Source organism: Schistocerca cancellata, chromosome 5 (assembly GCF_023864275.1).
Source record: "Schistocerca cancellata isolate TAMUIC-IGC-003103 chromosome 5, iqSchCanc2.1, whole genome shotgun sequence".
In the NCBI taxonomy this organism is placed as follows: Eukaryota; Metazoa; Arthropoda; class Insecta; order Orthoptera; family Acrididae; genus Schistocerca; species Schistocerca cancellata.
Window position 1 is genome coordinate 241,293,260 of NC_064630.1, and position 26,360 is coordinate 241,319,619.

At 42.4% G+C, this 26,360-nt stretch overlaps 1 protein-coding gene across 3 annotated transcripts in view; it reads right to left on the reverse strand.

Annotated features, from left to right (window-relative positions):
* The window catches only part of LOC126187822 (probable cytochrome P450 301a1, mitochondrial), a 357,451-nt gene that overhangs the window by 41,794 nt on the left and 289,297 nt on the right, over positions 1-26,360 (reverse strand). For all 3 annotated transcript variants that reach the window (XM_049929117.1, XM_049929118.1, XM_049929116.1), the window contains exon 8: positions 19,238-19,406. In XM_049929117.1, the coding sequence (XP_049785074.1) occupies positions 19,238-19,406 (169 nt within the window). The remainder of the gene's footprint in view (positions 1-19,237; positions 19,407-26,360) is intronic.

The following is a 26,360-nucleotide window of genomic DNA, read 5'->3' on the forward strand; positions in this document are numbered from 1 at the left end:
CTCTCTCTCACCAGTGCCATGCTGGCTCTGCGTTTTATCTTGTTCGCCGCTCTGGAATTGATGTGATGTTTAATTCTGGCAAATACTGGTACCACTTCTCCATCTCGACACCTCAGCAAAAAACTGAGAGAACTCAGCATCTTCCCTTTCTTCTGCCGTAGCTTGTCCAGCTTCTTCATATTCTGATACATCTCCTCCCCGTAGAGACTTTTGATGTAACTCTTCAGGCTTTCCCGGCGATCTAATGACATCTTGGGTTGTCGGGTGTTCTGCCGGATATCAGCGTCGTACTTGCACGATATTTCGGTCACGTAGCTCGAGACCTTCATCAGGTGCGACCTGAGACTGCTCCTCGAGTGGACCTGGTCCAGTATTTATGCCTATGGCCTTCCCCCTCCACCAACGGCTGCAGGCTCTTCCTCTGTGGTCCGAGACTGCTTACACCATGCTTTTCCGAACTATTCTGGAGTATTGCTGGCCAGTGTGGGATCCACATCAGGTGGGACTGACGGATGACATCGAAAAAGTACAAAGAAGGGCAGGTCGCTTTGTATTATCGCGAAATAGGGGAGATAGTGTCACAGACATGATACGTGAATTGAAGTGGCAATCATTAAAACAAAGGCGTTTTTCGTTGCGACGGGATCTTCTCATGAAATTTCAATCACAATTTTTCTCCTCCGATTCCGAAAACATTCTGTTGGTACCCACTACATAGGGCGAAATGATCAACACGATAAAATAAGAGAAATCAGGGCTCGCACAGAAAAATTTAAGTGCTCGTTTTTCCCACATGCCGTTCCAAAGTGGAACGGTAGAGAGACAGCTTGAAAGTGTTTCATTGAACCCTCTGCCAGGCACTTTATTGTGAATAGCAGAGTAATCACGTAGATGTAGATGTATACATTTAGTTATAACTATACAATTCGAGAAATTCCACATAAAAATTTTCCAGCATCATGGTAGAATATTTTACTAAACATTGAGCGGTCATATAAGCCTTCGATTCCACCAATAGCGCTACTTGAAATTCATCTTTTCCACTGTACACCTTTCCTAACTAGTAATTCTCGGTTTTTTATCATCTGAAGACTCTGTAAATAATTTGTTTCAGTGTTTATGAAACTAAGTTAAATGTAAGAAACACTAGGTAAAACAGTCAAAGTTAGTGTTAATACCAGCAACATACGGTAGAATTTCTCTTATATAACATTCACTGTGGAAAATCACAAAGCTTGCAGACTTTGAAGGAGTTGCAATATCTCATCAACTGCACGATAAGTGTTGAAAACATTCTCGCATCAAGTAAGGTTGTGCAAAATACTCGCTTCCTTAATGGAGCTGCAAAGCCCACTATTTGCCAGAATGTTTCTAAAGTGTTCAGAGCTCTAATTGTATTCCCTGCAGCTGAAATTTCTGATGGAAATATCTGATGAATGCACTGAGCTGAAAATACAGTGTGCCTCTGGATCTGGAGTCATTATGTGTATTCCATTAATTAACAGGTTAATTAATGGAATACACATAATGACTCCAGATCCAGAGGCTGAATTCAATATCATCCAGCGTGTATTCGAAATAGTATCGTTACTCATAATATGAATTCTATCGTTGTAAATCCATAAATTATCAGCGAGTCAGGTCTCTTTGAGGTTTTGGACGCATCTGGCTGGTCCAGGCTCCAGTCGCCAGGGTTGCTAGTGGGCTCACCCCAAGAAACTCAACGCCCATTGGTTAACGTCTTGGTGACGTGAGAGGAAGCTCGGCATTCTATTTAAACCCTAGCATCCTTGTGTTCTCCTTCATTCCGATACAGCCAGCCAGTCCATCTGTCTGCGTTTCTTTGTCTTATTCACAATTATCATGAAGAGATCTTCAGCCAACTGCAGCGGGGAGTGGAAGCGCCCTCGCCTGAACGAGGTCCCTCGTAAATTATTACTTTCATATGACTGTTATTTAGTATGTGAAACCCCATTTACAATACAGAACTCCTCTGTGCATGCGTGAAAGTGAATTTGTTTTCTCCTCATTTCAGCACTTGTTGATGAGGTGCTGTACACGCTGGATGATGTGCTGGGAAGGGGAAATCTGACCCTGTCAGCTCAAAGAAGTGAGTATGAAATGTGTTTTGCTTTTTCGTAACATTTCGAGTGTGCGATAATAGCGTAATATAACGTATACTTCATTGTCTAATTTAGAGGATGGTGTTTTTCGCCAGGAGGAGCCATCTCTCCTGCGTAAGATTAGATTCCATCGATATGTAAGTACATTTTTGTGCACATGTATTTTGTCTAATTCTAATCTTCTTTTCTTTTTTGCTACAAGTGATTTGAATCGGCTCGATTATTTAAATGCGCACTTTCAGCTTGAGGCATTTATCGATGCACAGTTTGTGGCAGACAGGGACTACAAACCCAAAATTCCCAACTAAGGGCTGGCTGCTGTGTCTGAACCATGGTCTGGGAAACGAAGAAGGTGACTATTATTATAGCTTTCATATTCTTCTTCTTATTATTATCATTCATACTTCCCTATCGAACTATTTATAATTATTTAAACATGCTCTACAACGCAATGCTTATTATTTTTTTCACAGAGGTGAAGGATCAGATGGCCATAGAGCGTGTGGCTGGTGTTGGGGCGCGGTGCACTTCTATTAGAGGTCCAATACGACAAGTGGAGCCGTGCGTCGTGCCAATCACCATGAAGCTATTGGCTGAGGTTCAACCCTCCTGGACCTGTGCATCATGGAGTCAGCCATCGCTGGGTCCCCACCCCCTTCTCCTCTGCCCTTGGTCATCCGTTGAGGTGGGTAGCAGCAACAGACGACTGCCGACGCCTCAGAAATTGGTGATGGACAGGCTAATTCTGGGGTGAACCCGCAGCCTCGGCCCAGAGTTATTCACTACGCCCCACCTGCAGCTTGGTCCCACTGTTCCAACTGGCCTCACTCATGGCTCCACCCAGCCACCACCAGCAGGTACTATGCAACTGCAACCGTGTCATACCCAGGTGTATGACACTGCAGACCGCCACGTCAGCCCAGTCATCCACTGGGTGGACAACTCAACCTAGTAGTATAGTATTCCATCTTCAGGCCACAAGTGGCCCATCGGGACCATCCGACCGCCGTGTCATCCTCAGATGAGGATGTGGCGAAGTGGGGCATGTCGTCTGCACACTGCTCTCCCGGTCGTTATGTTGGTTTTCCTTGACCGGAGCCATTACTAGTCACTCAAGTAGCTCCTTAGTTGGCATCACAAGGCTGAGACACCCCAAAAAATGGCAACACCTCATGGTGGTCACCCATCCAAGTGCTGGCCACGCCCAACAGCGCTTAACTTCGGTGATCTGACAGGAACCGGTGTATCCACTGCGGCAAGGCCATTGCCTCAAGCTGGTAGTAGTAGTATTAATATTAATGATAGTGAACCCATGGCTAGTGGCAGTTCCCTGTCCCATCCTTTAATGAAGGACATCAGGTCAGTGATACCATATGGCAGTTAGAGTACTTGGTGATTGCAGACGCTTTTGAGGAGCGAATCTCATTCACCAGGATCGAGAAGCCGGCAGGAGGGTACCACGGCCCTGTTGGTTAACTAAGTGCATGCCTTCCTGTTGTGGAAACAGAGCTACTCAAGGAGGTCAATATCCGCGGTATCCCGCCATTAAATGCAGTGTGGTGCTTTGCATCGAATTATCGCACCCCCCCCCCCCCCCAAAGTTGAGTCTGGTGCTGAAGGGACAACTCTTCGTTGTCTCTGGGGGGGGGGGGTGATAACGCGAAGCACATCAATCGGCATAGTTTTGAAAAGCCACCTTGAATGCTATACTGGCCGGTTTTCTGAGATGGAAGTCAGAGGGTCATCTAAAGCACTCAGCCAACTACTACACCTGGAAATCCATACGCATGTCTAAGATCCAGTAAATGGTGGGTCTAGCTATATCAAGTCCCTAAAGATGTAGCTAATAAGCAGGCATCCATTAATATCGAAAATAGAAAGGATCAGGCTTTGCATGATCAATCCTGGCTTGTGAAAGAAACTACAATTACAGAGATCATCCAGTGTCCAAGTACATACCACATAGGTGATAATGTTCATGGGTGTTATAACTTCGATGGTATCTATTTCCCTGTCAAGATCCAGTACTGGCATATCGGTTCATGTTTATGGCCTGGAGAAGAAAAGCGAGTCAGACAAGCAAGACAAGCATATTGTCGTGGGCCCCCTCCATTTCTCAAAATTTGCCAGCGAACGTGAGCTGCATGTAAACATGCTGCTCTTCTTGGAAGGTGATAATTACCATTATGTTTGGATCAAAGATATGTCCCAACTCCTTTACAGCTAATTGAATAAATATACGTGTAAAAAGCATATTTGCGTAAGGTAACTGAATTATTTCTCCTCTGACAAGTTATTAGTGGGGCATATAGTAGACTATGCTTCCAAGGACCCGGTAGGTGCTATTATGCCTGCTGAGGAAAACGAATTCATAAAGTTCCAGAGTGCTCACCGCCAGGAGCAATGCCTGTTAATAGTGTATGCCGACTTTGAATGCCTCCTCACTCCCGTGACCTGTTGTGAAGATGACCCTACAGCCTCACCATACCATCTTTACAGAAAAAACGTACCATATGCGGCAGCATAACAAATTGAATTGTCCTATGATTCCAGTCTTAGCAGCTACAAATGTTACGTAGGGGATAGTTCTGCAGTTTGGCTGCTCACTGAGCTGAAAAACTTTTTACAGGAGGTTGATCAGGTTTACAGCGGCAACGTTCCACGACCAGATCGAAGGAGAATGAAGATTTGCATAATACTCGTAACATGGTTGATTGTCATATTTGTGGGCTTGCGTTAGGCAGAAAAGTGGGAACTCCTCTTAGGGACCACTGTCATGGGGAGGTTCTGTGGTGCAGCTTACAACACGTGCAATTTGAAGTACCAGCTACCTAGACACATACCCATTTCCTTTCATAATTTAAGCAGGTATGAGGCTCACTTTCTATTTGAGCACTCGGCTGATTTCGGTTGGGAGAAAAATCAGGTCAGTGTCCTACTTGAGAGTGTCGAGAAATACATTTCATTCTCCAAGAATTATGCTCCGCTTCCTTGATACGCTACGTTTTATGCAGGTACTACTCCCGAAACTCGTTGGAACTCTACCTCGGGGGAAATGCATATCACTCAGGCTGCATTTTCTGACGATGAAAAGTTTCAACTTGTGACTAAGAAGGGGGTTTTCCTATGTGAGTATGCGGATAGTATGGCAAAACTCAACAAAACCAGGCTAACTGACATAACTGCATTCTCCAGCAACCTTACAGGCGATGCCATAACGGATGCAGAGTATGAGCATGCCATGAATGTCTGGTGGTAGTTCAATATTTCCACTTTAGGAGAGTACACATGGCTTTACATGGACACAGGCGTGTGCTAGCTTGCGGACGTTTTCGAGAAATTCCGGAGTCTATGCATAACCAGATATTCTCTGAATCTCGCCTTTTATTACATGGCACCTGGATTGTCTTGGCGCCACGCAATGCGCAAGAAAACGAAGTGCAACATTGAATTATTGACCAATGATGACATGCTTCTTTTCTTTGAGCGAGGGATCCATGGAGGACTTTGCCAATGTGTCTATAGGCATGCGAAGGCAAATAACCCATGGATGGGTGACAGATTCAACGCATCCCTTGATTTGAGTTACATAATATACCTGGACATGAATAACTTATATGCGCACACCATGCAGTAATCACTGTGGATTGGTGAGTTTCAATGGGTGCCTGAAGACGAATGAAAGGCATTAGGTGGAAAAATCATGGGAGGTATGACAGCTGATTCTGATGTAGGGTACGTGGTGGAGGCAGAACTCATATACCCTATTAATTTGCATGATGCACTTGCTGATTTGCCATGGTGTCCAGAGCAACTAGTTCCATGAGGAGGCTCCATGCCAAAATTGATGACAACGCTGGGGCATAAGCGGAGATACATCATTCATTATCGTAATCTCCAGCAGTGTCTCAGCTTGGGTCTGGGGCTAGTGGGAATCACCCGAGCTATCTCCTTCAAGCAGTCCCCCTGGTTGAAGGAGTATATTGATTCGAATACGAGACAGAGAGCTTCCGCGAGGTGTGACTTTGAGAAAGCCTTTTATAAATTAATTAATAATTCAATTTTCGGTAAAGCAGTGGCGTAAGAAAATGCATTGCTGGACAAAATTTTAAGTAGGTCACAATATCCAATAAGAACTTCGTTGCTGTGAAGATGGCGAAGACTGCAGTACAGTTTACGTAACCTATTTATGTGGTGATGTGCATACGCGACCTATCCGAACTCCACGTGTACCGCTTTCATTATGAGTTTGCAAAAACTCATTTCGCAGATCCTAAATTACTTTATATGGATACAGATAGCTTCATCTCATGGGTGAAGAACTGCAATGTGAAGTAATGAGGTGCCTTGGTAAGGAGGTCGACACATCCTACATAATCCTTATGGTATTATTCCACAAAACAAGAAGGTTATCGGTCTTATTAAGGATGAGGCGAATGGATTTCCGATAGTGGAGTTCGCAGGTCTACGCTCAAAAACGTATGCGTATCGCACATTAGAATGTGCCACCCAGAGATAGGCTAAGGGTGTGCATCGTATGGCATCGAGAGCCCTCTCTATCAAAGACTATTTGCGGTGCCTGTACAGTGGTGTTCGCGGTGCTGTACGGCAGCTGCCGCATGTGGTACGGCAGACCAGTATTCGATCGAGAGGACGCTAGGTGTACACTGTGCTGCAGTGTAAAATCAGTCTATCGCCACATGACGATAAAAGGGTCATTTCTGATGACGAGATTGAAACTCTCATGTACTCACACTGTGCGAGAGAAGGGGTGGGGGACTCTGATTGAGTGATAGTGAGAGAGAGAGTGTCCATAGAGTAGTAGTATGACCCTTTTATCATAGTGTAATTTGTGTGTGTGTGTGTGTGTGTGTGTGTGTCGTGTAAATATTTTTGTGTACTATGTACATGTGTATATACATGCATAGAGAGTGAGAGAGAGAATGTGTGGAAAAGAAAGACTAAAAAAAAGAACAACTTTTATATATATGCACACCATGCGTGTGAAAGAAAGAATGAGTATAAACAAAAAAATATTAAAAAAGCGAAAAATAGAAAAAAAGAATATTTATATACATTGATATATTTGTTCATATGCAACGTATGTGTAGGCTATACATGCGCACCATGTGCCTGTTGTAAATAGAATAGCTTTTAAGGTTTTCACCTGCTGCTAGCCATCCAAGTCAGAATAGTTTTTTAAGTGTATGTAGCTCACAGTCCATCAGAATTGTTATTGTAAAAACCTTTGCTATTGTGGACTGTTTAAATTAGATTCTAAGTGTGCACAGCCCATCAGAATTATTGTAAAAGCTATGCTACTGGGGCTGTGAAATTTAGTTGTAGTAGTAAAGGAAGTATCTCCACATTAGTTTTTAGCGTAGATTTATAAAAAAAAAAAATTCCTACCAGTGTTACTGTTGTAGCGTGTAAGTTGAAAGTATTTCTGCATTGGAATAGCAGAGTCGATTTGTACCTCAAGAATACTATATTGTACCTCAAAAAAACTACATTGTACCTCAAGAATTATATTGTACCTCAAGAACTATATTGTATTTGTGGGTGAACTGAAGAAACAAAGAAAAAATTTAGTCGCCATACGTCTTTGTTGTTGTTACTTAGAAAAAACCCTATCCCCTATTACATTATGAATGTATATTTATATAAATACTGTGCATGTCTCAAATGACAGTAGTTTTGCTAAGATGAGTGCTATTAAGGAGGTGAAGTTTAAGATGGAAGACAACAAAATATATGTAATGATTGCATGGGATTTCGCCTATCGTGCTGCAAGCATAGGTTTTTGGGAACAAGCGGCGTGTGATCGTGTCCACTTCTAAAGACGTGTAGCAAACATGGCTGAAATTATATCTCCTGTGCTTGAACAAAGCCACAGACATAGCATCTGGGCAAAGCGACGTGCTATCTAAGTAGGAGCTAGATAGAAAGAAAGAAAAACACAGAATTTGAGATGTTTTCAGTAATCCAACTTCAAAGTAATTTTACAATTTCGTAAACAGATACAACACTATTTTCACACATCTTCTTCTTGAGCTTATGGATAGCAGGGCACCCGTAGAATTCTAGGTCTTGAACAGCTGCAGACTTGAAGATTCGCTGCATACATGCGATCTTCTTCTCGCCTTTGACGTAGATGATGGTTCAGGATGATCAAATACTCGAAGAGACGTCATCATTTCTTTATAAGGTATACCAGAATCGCCCCAGAGTAGTCCATGAAAGGAAGGTGTTAGCCATTTTGCACTTCTCATAAAACGCACTTCACATCCTTTAAAGGTTTCGGCGATTCAACGCTTGCTGCGAATGTTTCTATTATTCCATCACTTTGTGTGAAGGCTTTTATTGCACAGTCTTTAATTATGAATCGCTTGCGTTCGTTGTAATAAAGCCCTTGAACGTCAGCTACAATCCTTACACCCTGGGGTAATATCGTGAACTGTGCTGGAGCTAGAACTCTCGCTGCACAACACCTGTGATTGGACAGTAGTTAACAACACGATCATGCAGAACTAGAGCATACGCTTCAGTGTGATTTGGAAAGTTTGTTGAAATTCAAATTCAGTCCGTACATCTAAAGGTCCTGATTTTATTATCTCATTCTGTTTTGAGCATTCGATCACGATTATTGGTACCAGCTTTTTGAAATTCTGTGGATTGAGTAGACATCCCTCAGTTTCAACTCAATTCCACGGAATCTCGCTTACATGTCAAATGCTAGACTCTATACATTGCTCTCCCACTGTAGATGTAAATTCTCGTATGGATAGTATTCCGAATTCAAGTAGAGTCTGGCGTTAGTTAATTTGCAGTGGTCAAATTCACTTGAGTCTTTTGATGCATTCCCTCGCCTTTGAGTTTGAAATGCAAGCATGATGAATTGAGGTGCCTCCAATTGAACTGATATTTTAATAGCCCGCATATGTGTTGATGCTGTAGGTAACACAGGGTATTCAAAAAACTCCCATGATCGGAAAGTTAACTACAGGTAAGTGCCGGCATTCAGAACTTTTAAAAATTTCATGCGTTCATCAGCAACACTGTTGTGGGGCATTTTGCATACTGCACTATTAATCTTCATTTCGACTTCCTCTGCCTCTGCTTGAGTGTATGAATTGGCATCACTTGCACTCCGCAACAAAATATGTTCCTGTTTGGCGTTCATAATAATCGTTGCATGTCCTCAAAATGACTTAAATCTGGCACGTCTATGAACCATCCTGCATTTTCCAAGCTGTTCGAATCGGAGGTTGAGGCTGAAACATACGTCTTAATGGTTGATGCTAGCCCAACATTACGTGTGCAGTTGACTTCTATTCGATTAAGTTAATAATGGATCTCTTGAAACAGGAATGCTAGAGCATTACGTGACAGCTTCGAGATTGTTACCACAATGCCATCAGTTTCCTTAAATGTCCAGTCCATATATAAGAAGCTCTTGCGAGGTAGTGTAAGCGTCCTGGTGGTGAATAACAATCCTAATTTCATAATTTTTGTTAAATGTGGTTGAAGCGTTGGGCTTATGTGAGTGGAATTCATGACTTATAATTCGATTGTCGCACTCCACTGACTACGTGACATTGAGTTACGTCGTTGCACGGCTTGAGACCGATTGAAATAAGGAACTCGTAATTAAGGCGTGTTATCACCTTTCGCTTCTGTGGGACACTGACTGTGAGCTCTGCATGCTAGCCTTATACCTTACGCCCATCTGGTCTTAGATGCAGACATACAATGATTTCTTCACCCCGAAAGTCGGCATGTCGATTATTCTGATCCACAATACGTAGCTCCAGGTAGTTCAATGTTTGAACTGTCACCGGGAGGTATATCGCGTTTGTCACGGTCTGAACTATCTTATACCCGGTTCAAACTGTACGGAAGAACCCGTAAATATCAACTTATCGTTGAGATATGAGTTTGTAGTTATATTACACTCAACTTGGATTGTGCTGACTGGTAGTATGTTCACAGCCTGATCTGATGCGTCAAATTTACTGGAATCCTTCACCAAAACACGGTCTTTCGCAAAACCCAGCAGTGAAACTATTGAATCTTTCTGCCTAAAGTCGATCGTCGCATTCTTTGTTAGTATCGCTCCCATCCTGGATACATCTGGCAACAACGGAGAGTGGGGTGTCACCCCTGTTCTACTACTGTAGGGTACACGTAATATTAGGTCAACAACTTTGCTTCCGCCGTTTTTTCTCCAAGTTCGAGGTTTCATTGTGAAAAATGCACAATTAAAAGTAGTGATCTTCGCGTGCCACTACTGGCTCCCATCATTCAGGCAGCATGCAAATGGCGCGGCGGAAGTATTGGGTGTTTCTTTAAGAGATCCATGAATCAATGCAGTATTGCGTCTGTTCATATGAGCGAAAAGTGCTGGTCAGCCAGATCGTGTGCCATTGATTAAAAAGGTGAACAAAGGAAGCAATGCCTGGAGAATACGGCAGGTGGAGTAAGACTTCCCGATTTACGTTTCCAACTATGTTTTGAAGGGTTTTATGACATGGGATTGAGCATTGTCATGCTCCAAAATCACCTTTTCATATCTATCGCTAAAATGTGGCCCTTCGTCTTCCAGTGCCCAAACGCATCAATTGCTTTCGACCACGATCTCTTGTGATTCTTTCCGTCAGTTTCCGTAGATTCAAAAACCTTCTTTCTTCTACTGCCATGCCGGTGTTCGACTTCAAAATCATTCTTCTTGAAGCGTTGAAACCATTATCTGCACGTTCTTTCATTAATATGTGCGTCACCAAAGTCTTACCCAGCATTGTGGCTATTTGTGAATTGTATGACATAGCAGAGTGAAAGCAAGCAGTGCATGCCACTTTTTTTGTACGTGTATCTCCATTGTCACCCATTCCAAAAACAAAAAAAAAAAAAACAAAAAAATACTATGTAGTTGCGCAGCTGAAATTTACTGAGACTAAATCTCCCTTAAAACTCCCTTAAAATCACGGTCAGATGTTGGTCGTATCCCTTAAAACCGTGATCAAATATTAGTCGTTGTGGATAAATCACTCCACACTGCGACGAAGACTACACTGTTTTCCGCGTTCCCCCGCAAAGCTTTATACACTACTGCTAGTGCTGCCACCTGCTGCCGTCTGTGAGTACATTCACGAGTCATATTAATGTGATTGGACGGTGTAGAAGTTTTTGTTAGTTTGCGGGAACATATCCGCATTCCTGATACAGATTGCGTAGCGTAGCGCTAAAATAGCTAAAACAAATGGCGCAGCCCGCCGTTGAGGTGAAGTGTCGTACAGTACTGTACTTCGTTTTCTGCATTTGAAGGGAAGCAACGCTGCAGCGCTAGATGCAACAATGCGGCATTATACGACATCGTGACTATGCGGCACAGACGCGTCCAATTTGGTCCCAGTGTGAACGACGAAAAACGTAGCGGCAGACCATTTTTCTGCGAAGCACACGGAATCGCAAGAGAAGTGGATGCCCCGGTGCTGGAAGACCGAAGTCTCACACTGGAGGAAATCGTGTAAAATGTAAAAGGACAGTCTTCGGTCAGGATTCCACACCGTCCACGACAGTTTGAGAATGACAAAAATTGCTGTCCGCTAGTTTCCGCAATTGCTCTCATCCATTCGAAAAGGCCACGGAACCGGTGCGGCAGCAGAAATGTTGCAGCTGTGTCATGTCAGTCAATATGACATCTTCTGCTACAGAACCGCCATGGAAGTGTGGTGGGTGTATGATCCCAAGCCAAAGGAACAAAGTAGACAGTGGAAACTTGTAGGTTCACCCACCACCGATTCAGGCGAGACCTAACCGCCATAGATTCGGACCGCCATGGTGTGATGCAAACAGGTTTTGCTTCTAAAGGTGTAAACTGTCACAGGAACAGACTACCGAAATCTCCTGACGATCTTACGGAGGCTGCGGAGACGAAGCGTCACGGGAAGCTGTCCAAGGCCTTCCATTTGCTCCACCCAATGCATCAGCTCGTTCTACACAGGATACAGTAACACACTCTGTTTCTTGAAAGATCAAGGTTTGCTTCGATCCCCGTCCCGTCTCAATGTACTTTTGAGACGGCGCTCATAACTTCTTTCCTTGGGTGAAGAAATCATTGTGTGGCAGCCATTTTTAGAATTGTAACAAGATGATTTTTCGGGCTGAACTTTTCCTGAATAGCCAAAATTCAGACTTGCAACCAAAGTCTCCGCCAACCCATCCACAATTGGGAAAAATATGTCGAATTGAAGGGCGATTGATTCTTTCTGGCAGATTAAAAATGTGTGCCGGACCGAGACTCGAACTCGGGACCTTTGTCTTTCGCGGGCAAGTGCTCAGTTGGGAGAGCACCTGGCCGCGAAAGGCAAAGGTCCCGAGTTCTATTCTCGGTCCGGCACACAGTTTTAATCTGCCAGGAAGTTTCATATCAGCGCTCACTCCGTTGCAGAGTGAAAATTTCATTCTGAAGGGCGATTATTCAGGGTGAAAATTAGTACAGACCGACAAACTCTGCGAGTCTGCAAGGGACACCGAAACAAGCGGTGTTCTCTAATGTCGTTTTTTCCTGTGAGGATTTTTTTAAAACCGGTAGAGGGAGTTTTCTATGGATGAAAATTAATTAAACTAACACACTCTGGGAGGTTACATCAGACAATGTAAATACTTTTTCTAATGTGTTTTCTTGTGAGGACAAAAAGCAACACAAACAACCTTTAATCTCTATATATAAAAGACAAAGTCCTAACTGACTGACTGACTCCTCATCGCCCAGCCCATACCGCTAAGGATAGAAACTCGAAGTTTCTATCCTTAACCTCCTAACGGGGTGAAAAAGGATATGGAGACATTATTGAAAAATGTCACTATTAAGGCATTTTTTGAAGCTAAACCTACGAAAACTGGTATTTAGCTCCTCTGTTAGAAATAAAGAAATCTCTGTTTCAGAATTTTTTGATATTTAACCTTTTGGGGGTAACAGTGGGTCAAAGTTTTTTTTGAAAATACGAGTATATCACTATTAAAGAATTACTAAAGTATTTTTAAAGCTGTATCTATGAAGATTGGTATTTGATTTTTCTGTTAAAAATAAAAAAATATGTGTTTCAGTGTTTTTGGAAATTGAACCTCTAAGGGGGTGAAACAGGGGATGAGATTTTTTTTGAAAATATTTTATTATGAAAGCATTTGTATAGTTGAATACATGAAAATGTAAATTCAACCTCTGAGGGGTTGAAATGTGGTAAGACTGACTCACTGACTCATCATCGTCCAGCCCCCACCGTTAAGGATAGAAACTTGAAGTTTGGAGAAGGTGTCGATCTTATACTGTAGGCATCATTTGAGAAGGGATTCTCCGTAATTCCACTCCTAAGGGGATGAAATAAGGGATGAAAGGCTTTTTGGAAGTATGCCGCTATTAACGAAATTTATAAGCTAGAACTACGGAAATTGGTATTTGGTTTCTCAGTCAGCATATAAAAAATGCTCGTTTCAGCGTTTCGAAAATTCAACCACTAAATGGGTAAAGTAGTGGATGAAAGTTTTTTAAATAAATAAATACTAAAGAACTACTAAAGGATTATTAAGGCTACATCTGCGACAATTGTTAAAAAAACTACGCGTTTCAGTGTTTCTGGAAATTTTAGCTCCTAAGGGAGTGCAACAGAGGATGAAAATTTTTTGAAAATATTTCCTTACATTAAAAAAATTTAAAGCTAAATTTGTGAAAATTGGTATTTTACTTATGTTAGATATAAAGAAATATTTGCTAGGGTACGAAAGTTGTTATGGAACTATCTCCACAAAAACACAAAAGGCTTGATTAACAAAAACTTCAGACTCCAGCTATCAGAATCGCTTTTTGGTAAGAAGCACATTCGGAAAAGACCGCGCTTTTGTGACCTTAATTAGAGTGAAAAGCTTAGAAGTTTTGCAATTAGTAAACAACATAAAAATTCGATTAATAAGAACAAAAATATCTCGGCAGGCCATACAGTCTATGCGATCGAAACACCGCGTGCTAAGCTAGTTCCTTATTACCAAGAGACAACAAGTTTCTTCAGTTGTTGCAGAGGTTCAAAACTGTCTCCACTGATTCGTACACAGAGGTTACACCGGCGGGTCATGTTCTGTCTAGCACGCTCAAAGGCTGCACAGGTGTCTGTAATTCCTACTGCTGCTGCTAATATCCGGTGAACCAGATCCTCTTCTGATCCAACAAGAATTCTGTAAACAAGATTGCATGTCTCTCGTCACACGAAAGTGTCTAGGGCGAGAAAAGATTCTGGGAGACAACTATTAAGCAATGCTTTCCCAGTACGTCACGGTAAAAGAATTACTGATTGTTGGACACTTCCGTGACGGGCGAGACAAATGTCTACAGACTGCAAACGTAAGCCAAAAATATGGAAAATGAAATTAATTTTACTGATAACAGATGCGAATTAAGCAAACGTTTACGTCGTTGTTCAAAAATATCGTGGGGCAGAAGGCCATCAGGGCACTGACACGACTGTCGATGTCATTGTTCGACGGTAATCGACCGATCAGCTTAACACCATTCTTACGCAAAGATTGCGGGCTTTCAAAAACAATTAATGGTGGCCCTCAACTACGTACCCTCAGACTCAGAGTTGAAGTATTAAAAGTTTTGGCTAGTTTCGTTGTCTAGTTGCCACATTACAAGCCAAATACTGCTGAGTCTACAGTGTACAATACGAATACACACATGAATCGAATCGCCGAAGGTTCCTATCACTCAGCAATTGCGAATTTTGAGTGTAACAAAGAAATTTATAAATGAAAGATTGCAATTAAATAAAATCTGCAGGTACTGTTTTTAACGACTTTAAATGATGAGTACTTTAGCAGAAATACCTTTAAGAATGCTGTTTATCACTGCAAACCACTTACTGGTGTCGATGGTCCAGCATTTAAATAAAATATAAGTTGAATAACAGGGAAATAATAGATTCCTACTTCACGTAATTAGTCATGAACAACAACATAGCTCACGATTTATTCACTTCTAAACGCATTCTACGTCTTCACTGCAGAAGCCACGAAAATCTCACAAGTGCACAAGGCGGCACTACGAAATATTTCTATCTCCCGCGACCACGCGCAAACTGCTAAACAATCTCCAAGTATTTCCTGCGACCGTCCGTTGTTACCGCAGAAGTTACACGCAAGAAATGAAATGATCGGCAATTAGATCTCAGGGTGGTTCAACTTAGAAATATTCCAATAAGAAAGTAAGGACGTATGTCCGGTCTTTCTACCCTCGAACAATTCGTCATCATCCTTTCTTTACTGGCAGTGAACAGAAAGACACACATATATGCATACAATAATAGTTGAAACTCTGGAAACAATAATAGTTGTTATCACACCACGCAATGTAGTGTGCTTTTCTAAATAAACTCGGCTTACACATTTCAATTAAATATAACATATGTAACTAAATACGGAGATAAATAGCAGCAGATGCTTACACTTCGTGGGATCCAACAGAGAAAAAGCGCCACAGACTAGCGAGAATAAATGAAGTACATAATCAGTTCATCTTTCTTTACTGATACTACGCATTGTTCATTTCCGCTTGGCTCTCTTGGTAAATGTCTCTGGCCAGATGATATCATTACGACTTTAATTAAAAAATGTATTTCTTTATATAGAGAATACAGGAAACATTATTTTACCATATGTTACAGTGTTAATACATTTCTACAAATACGGTTTTGAAATCAGTTTCGGGGCAAGGCATAAATGTCTTTCAGGCATAAGATCACATATAACGCTTTATAGGCCGTGGCACAGGACCACCAATGTCACTCCACGTTCCTGGTAACTGTCGGTTCAAGATCGACGCACAGGACGACTGAAATGTGCCGGCGCCCCTTCACGCTAGAGCCATATGCATTGTCTAGTAGCGAATGGCGCATCATCCTGCCTCTCTGACAATGCTATGGTGAGGAAATTGTAATAACGTTTGTCATTCAATGGCCTGCATAGGATTTATGGCCCAATTAAGCAGTCGCCAACAGTATCTGTCCATACATGCACGCAGAATCGCAACTAAAGAGCGCGAGTAAATGTGGCACGTAGGTTACTCTCACTCAAAACATCGGAACTGTGGATGTTGAAGACCCTTACACGCCCGAATGTTGCTTCATCTGTAAACAGCACAGAGGACGGAAATTTAAGATGCACCTGACGCTGTTCCAGGTACCACCGCGAAGACTGTGGATGTTCATCTCGCTTCCCACGCCCGGGTTCCCGGGTTCGATTCCCGGCGGGGTCAGGGATTTTCTCTGCCTCGTGATGACTGGGTGTTGTGTGCTGTCCTTAGGTTAGTTAGGACTGATGACCATTGATGTTAAGTCCCATAGTGCTCAGAGCCATTTGAACCATATGATGTTCATCTTTTTCCAGGTTCTGCACACCCCATGGGTGAAATGGATTAATAACTGCTGGTGAAGGACGTTCCTTACATTCGTCTGATTCGTCCCCATATTAAGCACAATTGCACGAGTGCTGAGAGCGATTACACCGTCTACTGGATTAAAAATTACTACGACATTAGAGAAGAATGTCTGTTTTGGTGTCCCATGCAACCTCCCAGAGTTTGTCCGCCTGAATAATTTTCACCCTGTATAGAGGGACCAACACCAACCAACAATATTTTTTTTAGGCTTGTTGCGACCGCGGGTAGCTCTTCAACATTAATCACATCTTCTTCGGCTGCCCTCGATATAGAAGAGAATCCGACTGTCTGCTGACGGAGCTGTTCCGCATGTATCAATCACGTCCTTCTAATGTGTTACTCGTGTTGTTTACGAAGAATTTACTTCTTTATAGAGTATTAGTGGTACTGGTTTAGAAATTTGGAATTAACTGTAACTTTTTTTATCAGTTTCATCATTGTGTTCACAGGGAACCAGCAATTTGTTAAATTTCTTAAAGCGTTCATTAACGGTTCTGTCAACAGTTAGAGTTCTTATATTAGGCGACTAGTTTCAAATCTTGCAGGTTCATTTTCAAGCCTGGCCTACTGAGGCTGCACTGACAGTGCCTGATCTTAGTAATAAACATCAAAATGGCAACACATACTTTATAAATGTTTGAATAATAGAATGTCACAATCCATACGTGTGTCTTAGCACGTCAGAATCCAACTATAACTGTTAAGCTTAGGTTTGCGTCGTGTGTACGTGCGTGCGTGTGTGTGTGTGTGTGTGTGTGTGTGTGTGTGTGTGTGTGTGTGCGCGCGCGCGCGTTTGCCCGTCTGTAAAGGTGTTCTTTAGCACTGTTTGAAATCTGATTGTTAACTTAAGGGTCCGATGTAAGATCAGCGGACAAAAAATTAGTCGCCTTTAGAGAAATCGTTACAAGCAAAATTAAATACCGTGTCATTACGCCCCTAGAATTGAGAACACACTGCACTCGGTTAAGAAGAGAGTCCACAAAATTCTACAGGTACGTCGCTTCCATGTTAAGCCATTCGCTGACGATTTGATCGCGTAGCTCCACCAAATTGCGGGGATGTTGATGTCGGCATTTTGCCTGCTGTTCCACAGATTTTATATGACGATCAAGTCAGTTGATTTTGCAGGCCAGTCGAGATGTAACAGGGAGGGGGAGTGTTCAGAGAACCAGTCACATGTTCTTCCAGCCAGATTAATGTTCCTGTTGTCGTCTTTATCTTGCGGTGTGCGCAATGGCCTCTTGCGAACTGACCAACTACAAACGTTCATTGCATGCAGTTTCCATCGTAGTGCTCTCTCGCCAAAAGGTTGGGACGGACCTTCATTCATTGTCTTCAGCAATCCCTGTCAGGTATGGAAGCGATTTTCATTCAAAAGCGGTGAAATGTATCCCTTGCCCCTCTCAGTCAGGATCTTTTTGTGGCCTCTATTGTGACGCTGTGTTTCGTGGCAACGTGCCTTACATCACTGTTTGTAGACACTTTCAACAATCCACCGCGAAACACCAACAAATCCAGAACTTCAGTCACCGTAGGCATGGGCATGGCCAAACAGCATTCCCCCTTTTGGCCACTCTTTCATGTCCTTACATTTATCCATGTTTACGTACATAAACGACTCACTGATCGCTACTGCGTTAATGCTCATGTAGAGGCAGTGCGCGTGCGGTTGAGCACCTAACGCGATCGCTGCGCCATCTGTAAAGGATTAACGATTCATCTGCACATGCGCCTTGGAGCAACTAATTTTTTATCCGGTGAGCTTATTAATATCTGTATTATTGTAAGACAGTGTGCATTTGGTTTTTTTTGCATTATTTACCAAGTAACTGCAGTTGGTTGGTTGGTTGGTTTGGGAAAGGAGACCAGACAGAGTGGTCATCGGTCTCATCGGATTAGGGAAGGATTGGGAAGGAAGTCGGCCGTGCCCTTTCAGAGGAACCATCCCGGCATTTGCCTGGAGCGATTTAGGGAAATCACGGAAAACCTAAATCAGGATGGCCGGACGCGGGATTGAACCGTCGTCCTCTCGAAGTAACTGCAGTTATTTTAACTTTCTAAGACGTATATTTCGACTGGCTGTACGCGTGCAACTGAAGCCGGATAAATATAAAACAACACCATCAACAAGTATCATGGTCACAGCCTGATTTTCTCGAGGTAATAGTCAAACCTTTGTGGTTATCCATCGCAGACAACATGTACAAGCGATGGGATCAAATCATTTTCAATGTAAGGCTTAATTATGTGAATGGATTATGTAGAGCAGTACTGTATTGCCGACCGTCCTGTAGAGTCTATTATTCACTGGTGAGATTTCTGTCAACCGTGTTGATGTTCAACTGCCGCAGTAGCCATGTTCGCTCACTTCACCAGCTTCGATTCTTGTGGCCTGGTACTTTAAATGAGTAGAACCTAATTTGCTGCCACTCCGTTTCAGTGGTGTTCATTCGAGATGTGGTGCATTCATATTTAGATACGAATGTCCATGTGCATGATTTTTATAAATGCACCTCGTGTTGTGAAGTGGTACAATGCACTCTTTAAAACAGGATCTTGTACGCCATAAAATTAGCACACTTAAACACAGGTGTAGGAGCAAGCAGCAAGTAGGAGAATAACTTACCGTGTCGATGCCGGCGAACATCATGTCCAGCGCCATAACGATGGCGACACGAGGGTCGTCGTTGGAGATCAGCAATCTCTCCAGAACGCTGAGTTCTCCAGCCGAAACGTCTGCTGGCCCGCGTTTCTTCATGCGGTCCATCGCCTCGTTGATGCGCCGCAGTGCCACCCTGCGTGCAACAAACTTCTGAAAACGCAACTGGGTCCTTCGGTTTTTAAACAACGAATGTGGTCGATGGTGAGGTTCTCTCGGGTTAGCAGCTGAATCAAGGTGTCGTTCTGCATCAACGTTTCGACAAGTTTTTTACTAGTCATCTTCAGGAGAAGTGAAGTCTTCGCCTGAAGATGGCGAGTAGGAAACTTGTCGAAATGTTACCGCAAAACGTTGAGTCCGCTGATAACCCGAGAAAACTTCATCATCGAGATTCACCCAGAGTACATACAAACCGTCAACCGCTTCTCTCGTCATATATTAAATGGAAACACACTTAAATACAACAAAATTTGCTCTTCTAATATATTGTTGTGAAATGTTTTCGAGAAATCTAGATTAAATGTCTTACGAGTGTGCTCAATATCATACCAGTGATCCAGCTGTCGAGCAGCAGCATTCGCGCAACCGACTAATGTGGCACACTGTAAGTCTCTTAATCTTCGACCTAGTGCTTGAATCTCTACAATGATAACCATTTTGCTACATTCGTGGAAATGTATAACAAGGAATCGTGAGGAAGTGAACATTTCGCTATCGACAGATTCGCGCGCGTACCGCAAATACCCCACGGATCTGTAGTGGGGCCACTCTTGTTCGTTATTTATACTAAATCATATGCTCTCTAGTATTACAAGTGAGCCTAAAATATTTCTGTTTGCTGATGACATAGATTGGTAGTAAAGGGTGTTGTGTGCAACGCTGGCACTGTTTCTGATAGTGTTGATCAAGACATAATTTCATGGCTTATAGAAAATAAACTAACGCTAAATCGCAGTAAGACTCAGTTATTACAGTTTTTAACACACAGTTCAACAAAACCTGATGTTTTCATTTCACAGGATGGGCATATGATTAGTGAAACTGAGAAGTTCAAATTTCTAGGTTCTGAGATAGTAAACTGTCGTGGAAAGCGCATGTTCTGGATCTTGTTCAACGACTTAATACTATTATTTTTACTATTAGAGCCGTATCTGAAGTAAGTGATAGTTCGATACAAAAAATAGTCTACTTTGCTTATTTTCATTCGCTTATGATGTATGATGTCATATTTGGGTAGCTTTTCCCATTCTCAAAGAGTATTTTTTGCTCAGAAACGGACAGTTCGGGCAGTCGACCCCAGCCCATTAGTCTGTGTATTCAGACACTGCCCTCTCAATACATATATTCTTTACTGTCGTTTGTTGTTAACAACATCAGCTTATTCCCAAGAATTAGTAGCTTTCACTCAGTTAACACTATGCAAAAATCCGATCTGCATTTGGATAGCAACTCCTTGATTCTTGTGCAGAAAGGCTTGCAGTACACTGCTGCAGCCATTTTTAACAAGGTACCCCAAGAATTCAAAAATCTTACCAATAATCCACACGCTTTCAATTCCAAACTGAAGAGTTTTCCCATTGGTCACTCCTTCTATTCTGTCGAGCAGTTTCTTGAAAAATTAAGCTGATTCCTGTGTTAAATTGTTGATTGCGTTTGCTTAAAATAATGGCTTGTCGTTTTTTGGATTCATAACTATTTTATTTTATCTGTTATTACTTTTCTGTTGTAATTTCAGGTACTGACACGTTCCATTCCTTGGAGATTTCCTCCTCAATTGGTCCTACGGAACTAGACGTGTAAAATAAATAAATAAAAATGTACGTTATTCTGAGGCAGTATATTTCAATATGACTTCACTCTAGTATATACATCTACAGTGCCCATGATAATAATAAGAATTTGTGATGAAATGAGCATTTGAAACTACCTACGAGATTAAAACCGTGTGCCGCATAGATACCCGCACTCAGAGCCTTGCCTGTCGCAGACAGTAATCTTACACGCTGAACTACGACGTGCATTCAAGTTCTAAGGCCTCCAATTTTTTTTCTCCCGATTGGAAAGAGACAGAAACATGCGCATTGTTTTAAAATGAGGCCGCGTTCATTGTCAATGCATTCCAGAGATGGCAGCACCGTACGGCAGATGGAATTTTACCGCCAGCGGCGAGAATGAGAACTGTTTTAAATACTTAAAATGGCGACGTTTTCCTTACTTGAACAGCATGCAATCATTCGTTTTCTGAATTTGCGTGGTGTGAAACCAATCGAAATTCATCAACAGTTGAAGGAGACATGTGGTGATGGAGTTATGGATGTGTCGAAAGTGCGTTTGTGGGTGCAACACTTTAATGAAGGCAGAACATCGTGTGACAACAAACCGAAACAACCTCGGGCTCGCACAAGCCGGTCTGACGACATGATCGAGAAAGTGGAGAGAATTGTTTTGGGGGATCGGCGAATGACTGTTGAACAGATCGCCTCCAGAGCTGGCATTTCTGTGGGTTCTGTGCACATAATCCTGCATGACGACCTGAAAATGCGAAAAGTGTCATCCAGGTGGGTGCCACGAATGCTGACGGACGACCACATGGCTGCCCATGTGGCATGTTGCCAAGCAATGTTGACGCGCAAGGACAGAATGAATGGGACTTTCTTTTCGTCGGTTGTGACAATGGATGAGACGTGGATGCCATTTTTCAATCCAGAAACAAAGCGCGAGTCAGCTACGGTAACAGGCGCATCCTACGAAAATGTCTTGAAGAACAAATTCCTTCCTGCACTGCAACAAAAACGTCCGGGAAGGGCTGCGCGTGTGCTGTTTCACCTAGACAACGCTCCCGCACATAGAGATAACGTTACGCAACAGTTTCTTCGTGATAACAACTTTGAAGTGATTCCTCATGCTCCCTACTCACCTGACCTGGCTCCTAGTGACTTTTGGCTTTTTCCAACAATGAAAGACACTCTCCGTGGCCGCACATTCACCAGCCGTGCTGCTATTGCCTCAGCGATTTTCCAGTGGTCAAAACAGACTCCTAAAGAAGCCTTCGCCGCTGCCATGGAATCATGGCGTCAGCGTTGTGAAAAATGTGTACGTCTGCAGGGCGATTACGTCGAGAAATAACGCCAGTTTCATCGATTTCGGGTGAGTAGTTAATTAGAAAAAAAATCGGAGGCCTTAGAACTTGAATGCACCTCGTATGAAGACACGACCCATGACCCGTCCTCACAGCTTCAGTTTCGCCAGTACCTCGCCTACTATCTTCCAAACTTGACAAAAGTTATCTTGCATGCCTTGTGGGTCGAATTGTTTCCAGAATAAATCGTTTTATCCGCAGCCGAGTTTGCGCTGTTTTAAAGCTACATAACAGGTGGACCCAACATCTGACGTTGTTAAAGTCCCTTATATAACCTAGCAGACCTGGTAACAAAACTAAACACGAACAACGCTGATGCACTCTGGTGGTCATTTTATCTGTCAGAAAGAAGTGCGACACTAATTAATTACATACCCGGCGATGGTGTGTACGTGTACGGAGTTAAATTGACGTCTTCTGGATGCTCCATTTTTTTATGTCAGACAGTGGATTTATCGATACATCAGTGCGGCTATTGCAAATACTGTGTATATTACTCAAAGCAGCCATAGCCCGGTATGACTTCATTGCGATATGTACATGTATCTGTCGACAAATAAATGATTAGTTCATCGCGATTCCTTATTATACAGGGTGACAATTATTGAACTATATGAAATAAAATCGTCATAACTCCTGAATGGTTCCAACGTTCAAAGTGCACTGTTGGCCACAGTGCATGATGGGAATTAGTGTGTGCATGCGTGGTTTGGTTTAGCGACGAAGGCCACTTTAATTTTGATGGGTTCGTCTGGAAGCAAAAATGGCGCATTTGGGGGACTCAGATTCCGCATTTCGGGAACGAGAAGTCTCTTCACCCTCAACAGGTGACTGTGTGGTGAGCAATGTCCGGTCACGGAATAATCGGTGCGATATTTCTTGATGGAACGGTGACCACAGGACGATACCGAATGTTTTGGGAGATGATTTCATCCCCATTATCCAAAGTGACACCGATTTCGACAAGATGTGATTCATGCAAGACCCCATCGAAGCAGGAGAGTGTCTGATGTCCTGGAGGAGCACTTTGGGGACCGCGGTACCCAGACGCCACTGGTATGGGCCTCGATTGGTCACCATATCCTCCAGATCTGAACACAAGCGACTCCTTTTTCTGGGGCTGTATTAAAGACAAGATGTACAGCAATAACCCCAAAAGCATTGCTGAGCTGAAAACAGCCATTCAGGAGGTCATCGACAGCATCCATGTTCCGACACTTCTGCGGGTCCTGCAGAATTTCGCTATCGTCTGCGCCACATCATCGCCAATGATGGCAGGCATATCGAACATGTCATAACCTAAATCCGAATATCTGCAGTAATGTTTACATATTGAATAAAGAGCGTGCACGCCATAGTTTGTAACTAATTTACGTTTTTTTCACGTAGTTCAATAATTGTCACCCTGCATCTTGATTATGCTTCGGTTTAAATGTATCCGATAATTATCAATATTATTTTCATTATTATTGGCGTTTGGGCCCTACTCCACAGCGCCTTTTCAGAGTTTTGTTTCAGCTTTACTTTGGCGTCCGTACCACTTTTATTCTCTCAACATGCGCTCTTTTCCGCTTGTCAGACCAAGTTTTTCCAGCGTGCTTGGGTTTCTCTGCAAGGGCAACTGTCCAACTGTCCACCTAATCTTTTTTTCTGTCTGGTACATCAAGCTGCGATTGTCTTACTGTCTTCGGAGCTTCTTTTATTGCACCGGTCTATTTGATTGTTTCAATTTCAGCCTCATTGCGTCTTTTTCTTAAATTCCACAGTCTGTCCAGCTAATCTGTTGCTCCATTCTTTTGATATGCAAATAGAATTTTAGTCTGCGTTTTTCCCTTCTTCAGTATAACTTGAATCTAAAAATTTTCTGATTGCTTTTCGTTCTTTCTTTTGGATTTCTTCAATGTCGCTCTTTCTGTTTGAAATGGGTGTTTCAGTCCCATGAAGACTCTCTGGTTTGATGAATGTTGTATAGTCTAGTCTCAGTTTTGTATATGTTGAGATGATTATTTATTTCATTAGAGATATCTTTTGTAAATATAAAGACTGTTTCCCTTCTGTGGCAACGAATTTCGTAACTAATCTTTTTCCAGACCGCCTTCTGAACGTTTTGGCTCGTATTTAGTTCTTAGAATTTTGTATGCCCGCTTCTAGACAAGGATTTTGTTTCTTCAAATAATATTTGGATACCTAGTTTTTCTAATGTTTCTTTAAGAACTTCTGTTTGCTTTCTGCTGCTTGAATGTGCTGGCATAGAATCGCCAGGCCGTCTGTAGAAGATAAGCAGTCTGTCCTTACAGTGGTTGTTCCTAATTTGATCGGCTCATCAATTTTAAGCTCTGATTTAAGTTTCGGCCCTTCTGGATGGTTTTTTCTCAAACACAGTTGAAAAATATTGGAGAGGGTCCATCATCTTGTGTACTGCTCTTTTAATTTCGAAATATTCTGAGATTTCTCCTCTGAATTTGATCTTAGATTTTGTACCATTAAGTGTTTCACCAGTAATTGCAGTGATTTAGAGGTCCAAGCACTGTCAGAAGATGTTCGGTTTTTATTTTGGCGTTGTTGCAGTGATTATCGTTTTTGTTTACTTTTAGGCCTTCTGTCGCGATGTCAGCCTGTTTTAACTAATATATTATAAGCATTATTTGCATGTGAACAGAATCGGAAACCTATGGAGGCTCTGAATTTTATTTTCGTCCACTGAATCTTGCGTAAAACTAGACTTCAGCGTCATTTTAAATTGTACAAATGATAACTTTATTCGATGGACATTTTCTAATTCTGTCGTATAGCTTGGTTGATGTCATACGACTGACATTACAGTTCACCGTAATAAAGCAAGAAGTTTCAGCTGAAGGTGTTTAGTTACAAGTGAGATACGGAAGATACTGAAAAAGTGAACGGAGAAACAGGTGGCGCTAACCTCAAATGACGCCGCATTTTCGCCTCTGTGTAAAAGTATACTGGTGACACTGATGGTGACCATATCGAACTGCGGTAGACAACATGTTTTCCTCGTACTATAGGCCTGTGAGGTTCCTTTTAGTTGCTCACTTCGTTGACAATCACTCACCTCCTTGTCGTTAATCATAAAATCTTCTACAGTTAAAAAAATTATTTATTTCTAAAAAGTGAAGCACAACCCGCTTTCAGGATATGTATCCCATCTTCAGCGACATATTAAAATGTGAGTCCACAGAGCAACAAATGAGGTTGAAATACGTTAAAATAGTGCATCCCTGGTACAAACCCAAAGTTGAAAGTTTGGGCATTTCTACTTTGCGTTGGTCTTGGTACAGGTCTGATGGGTGTCGATGCAGCACTGTGTTCGAAAGACTGCCGACCTATCCCTTTGCGAATCTATGTGTGGCGCGCTCCTAAGCGCTGACCATTGTCCTCTTTGGCGAGAGGCTTTTTGGGGTTGAGTTGGTCTGGAGGAGGAGACCAAACTGCGAGGTCATCAGTCTCATCGGATTCTGTAAGGAAGTCAGCCGTGCCCTTTCAAAGGGACCATCTCTGCATTTGCCTGAAGCGATTTAGGGAAATCACGGAAAACCTAAATCAGGATGGCCGGACGCGAGATTGAACCGTCATCCTCCCGAATGCGAGTCCAGTGTGCTAACCACTGCGCCACCTCGCTCGGTGGGCTTTTGGCAGACCAAAAATTGAAGAGGATTTCCTGCGCAAGCAAGCAGGATGGTAATTCGAAGTGTGATTGCAGATAGAGATCATAGATTACTGGTGGAACAATGGTAAATGAATCAGTGTGTGAAAAATAGAAAACACAAGAAAGTGATGAGGATACAGGATTGGAAACTGAAGGAGGATTTTAAAGTGCTGAGAAATATAGAGAATTAGTCACCCAAAAATTTCCAAAAGAAGTTTTCTGCGATGTAGAATAAGAATGGAGTTTATTCAAAGGCACTTTAGTCAAAGCAGCACAAAAAGTAT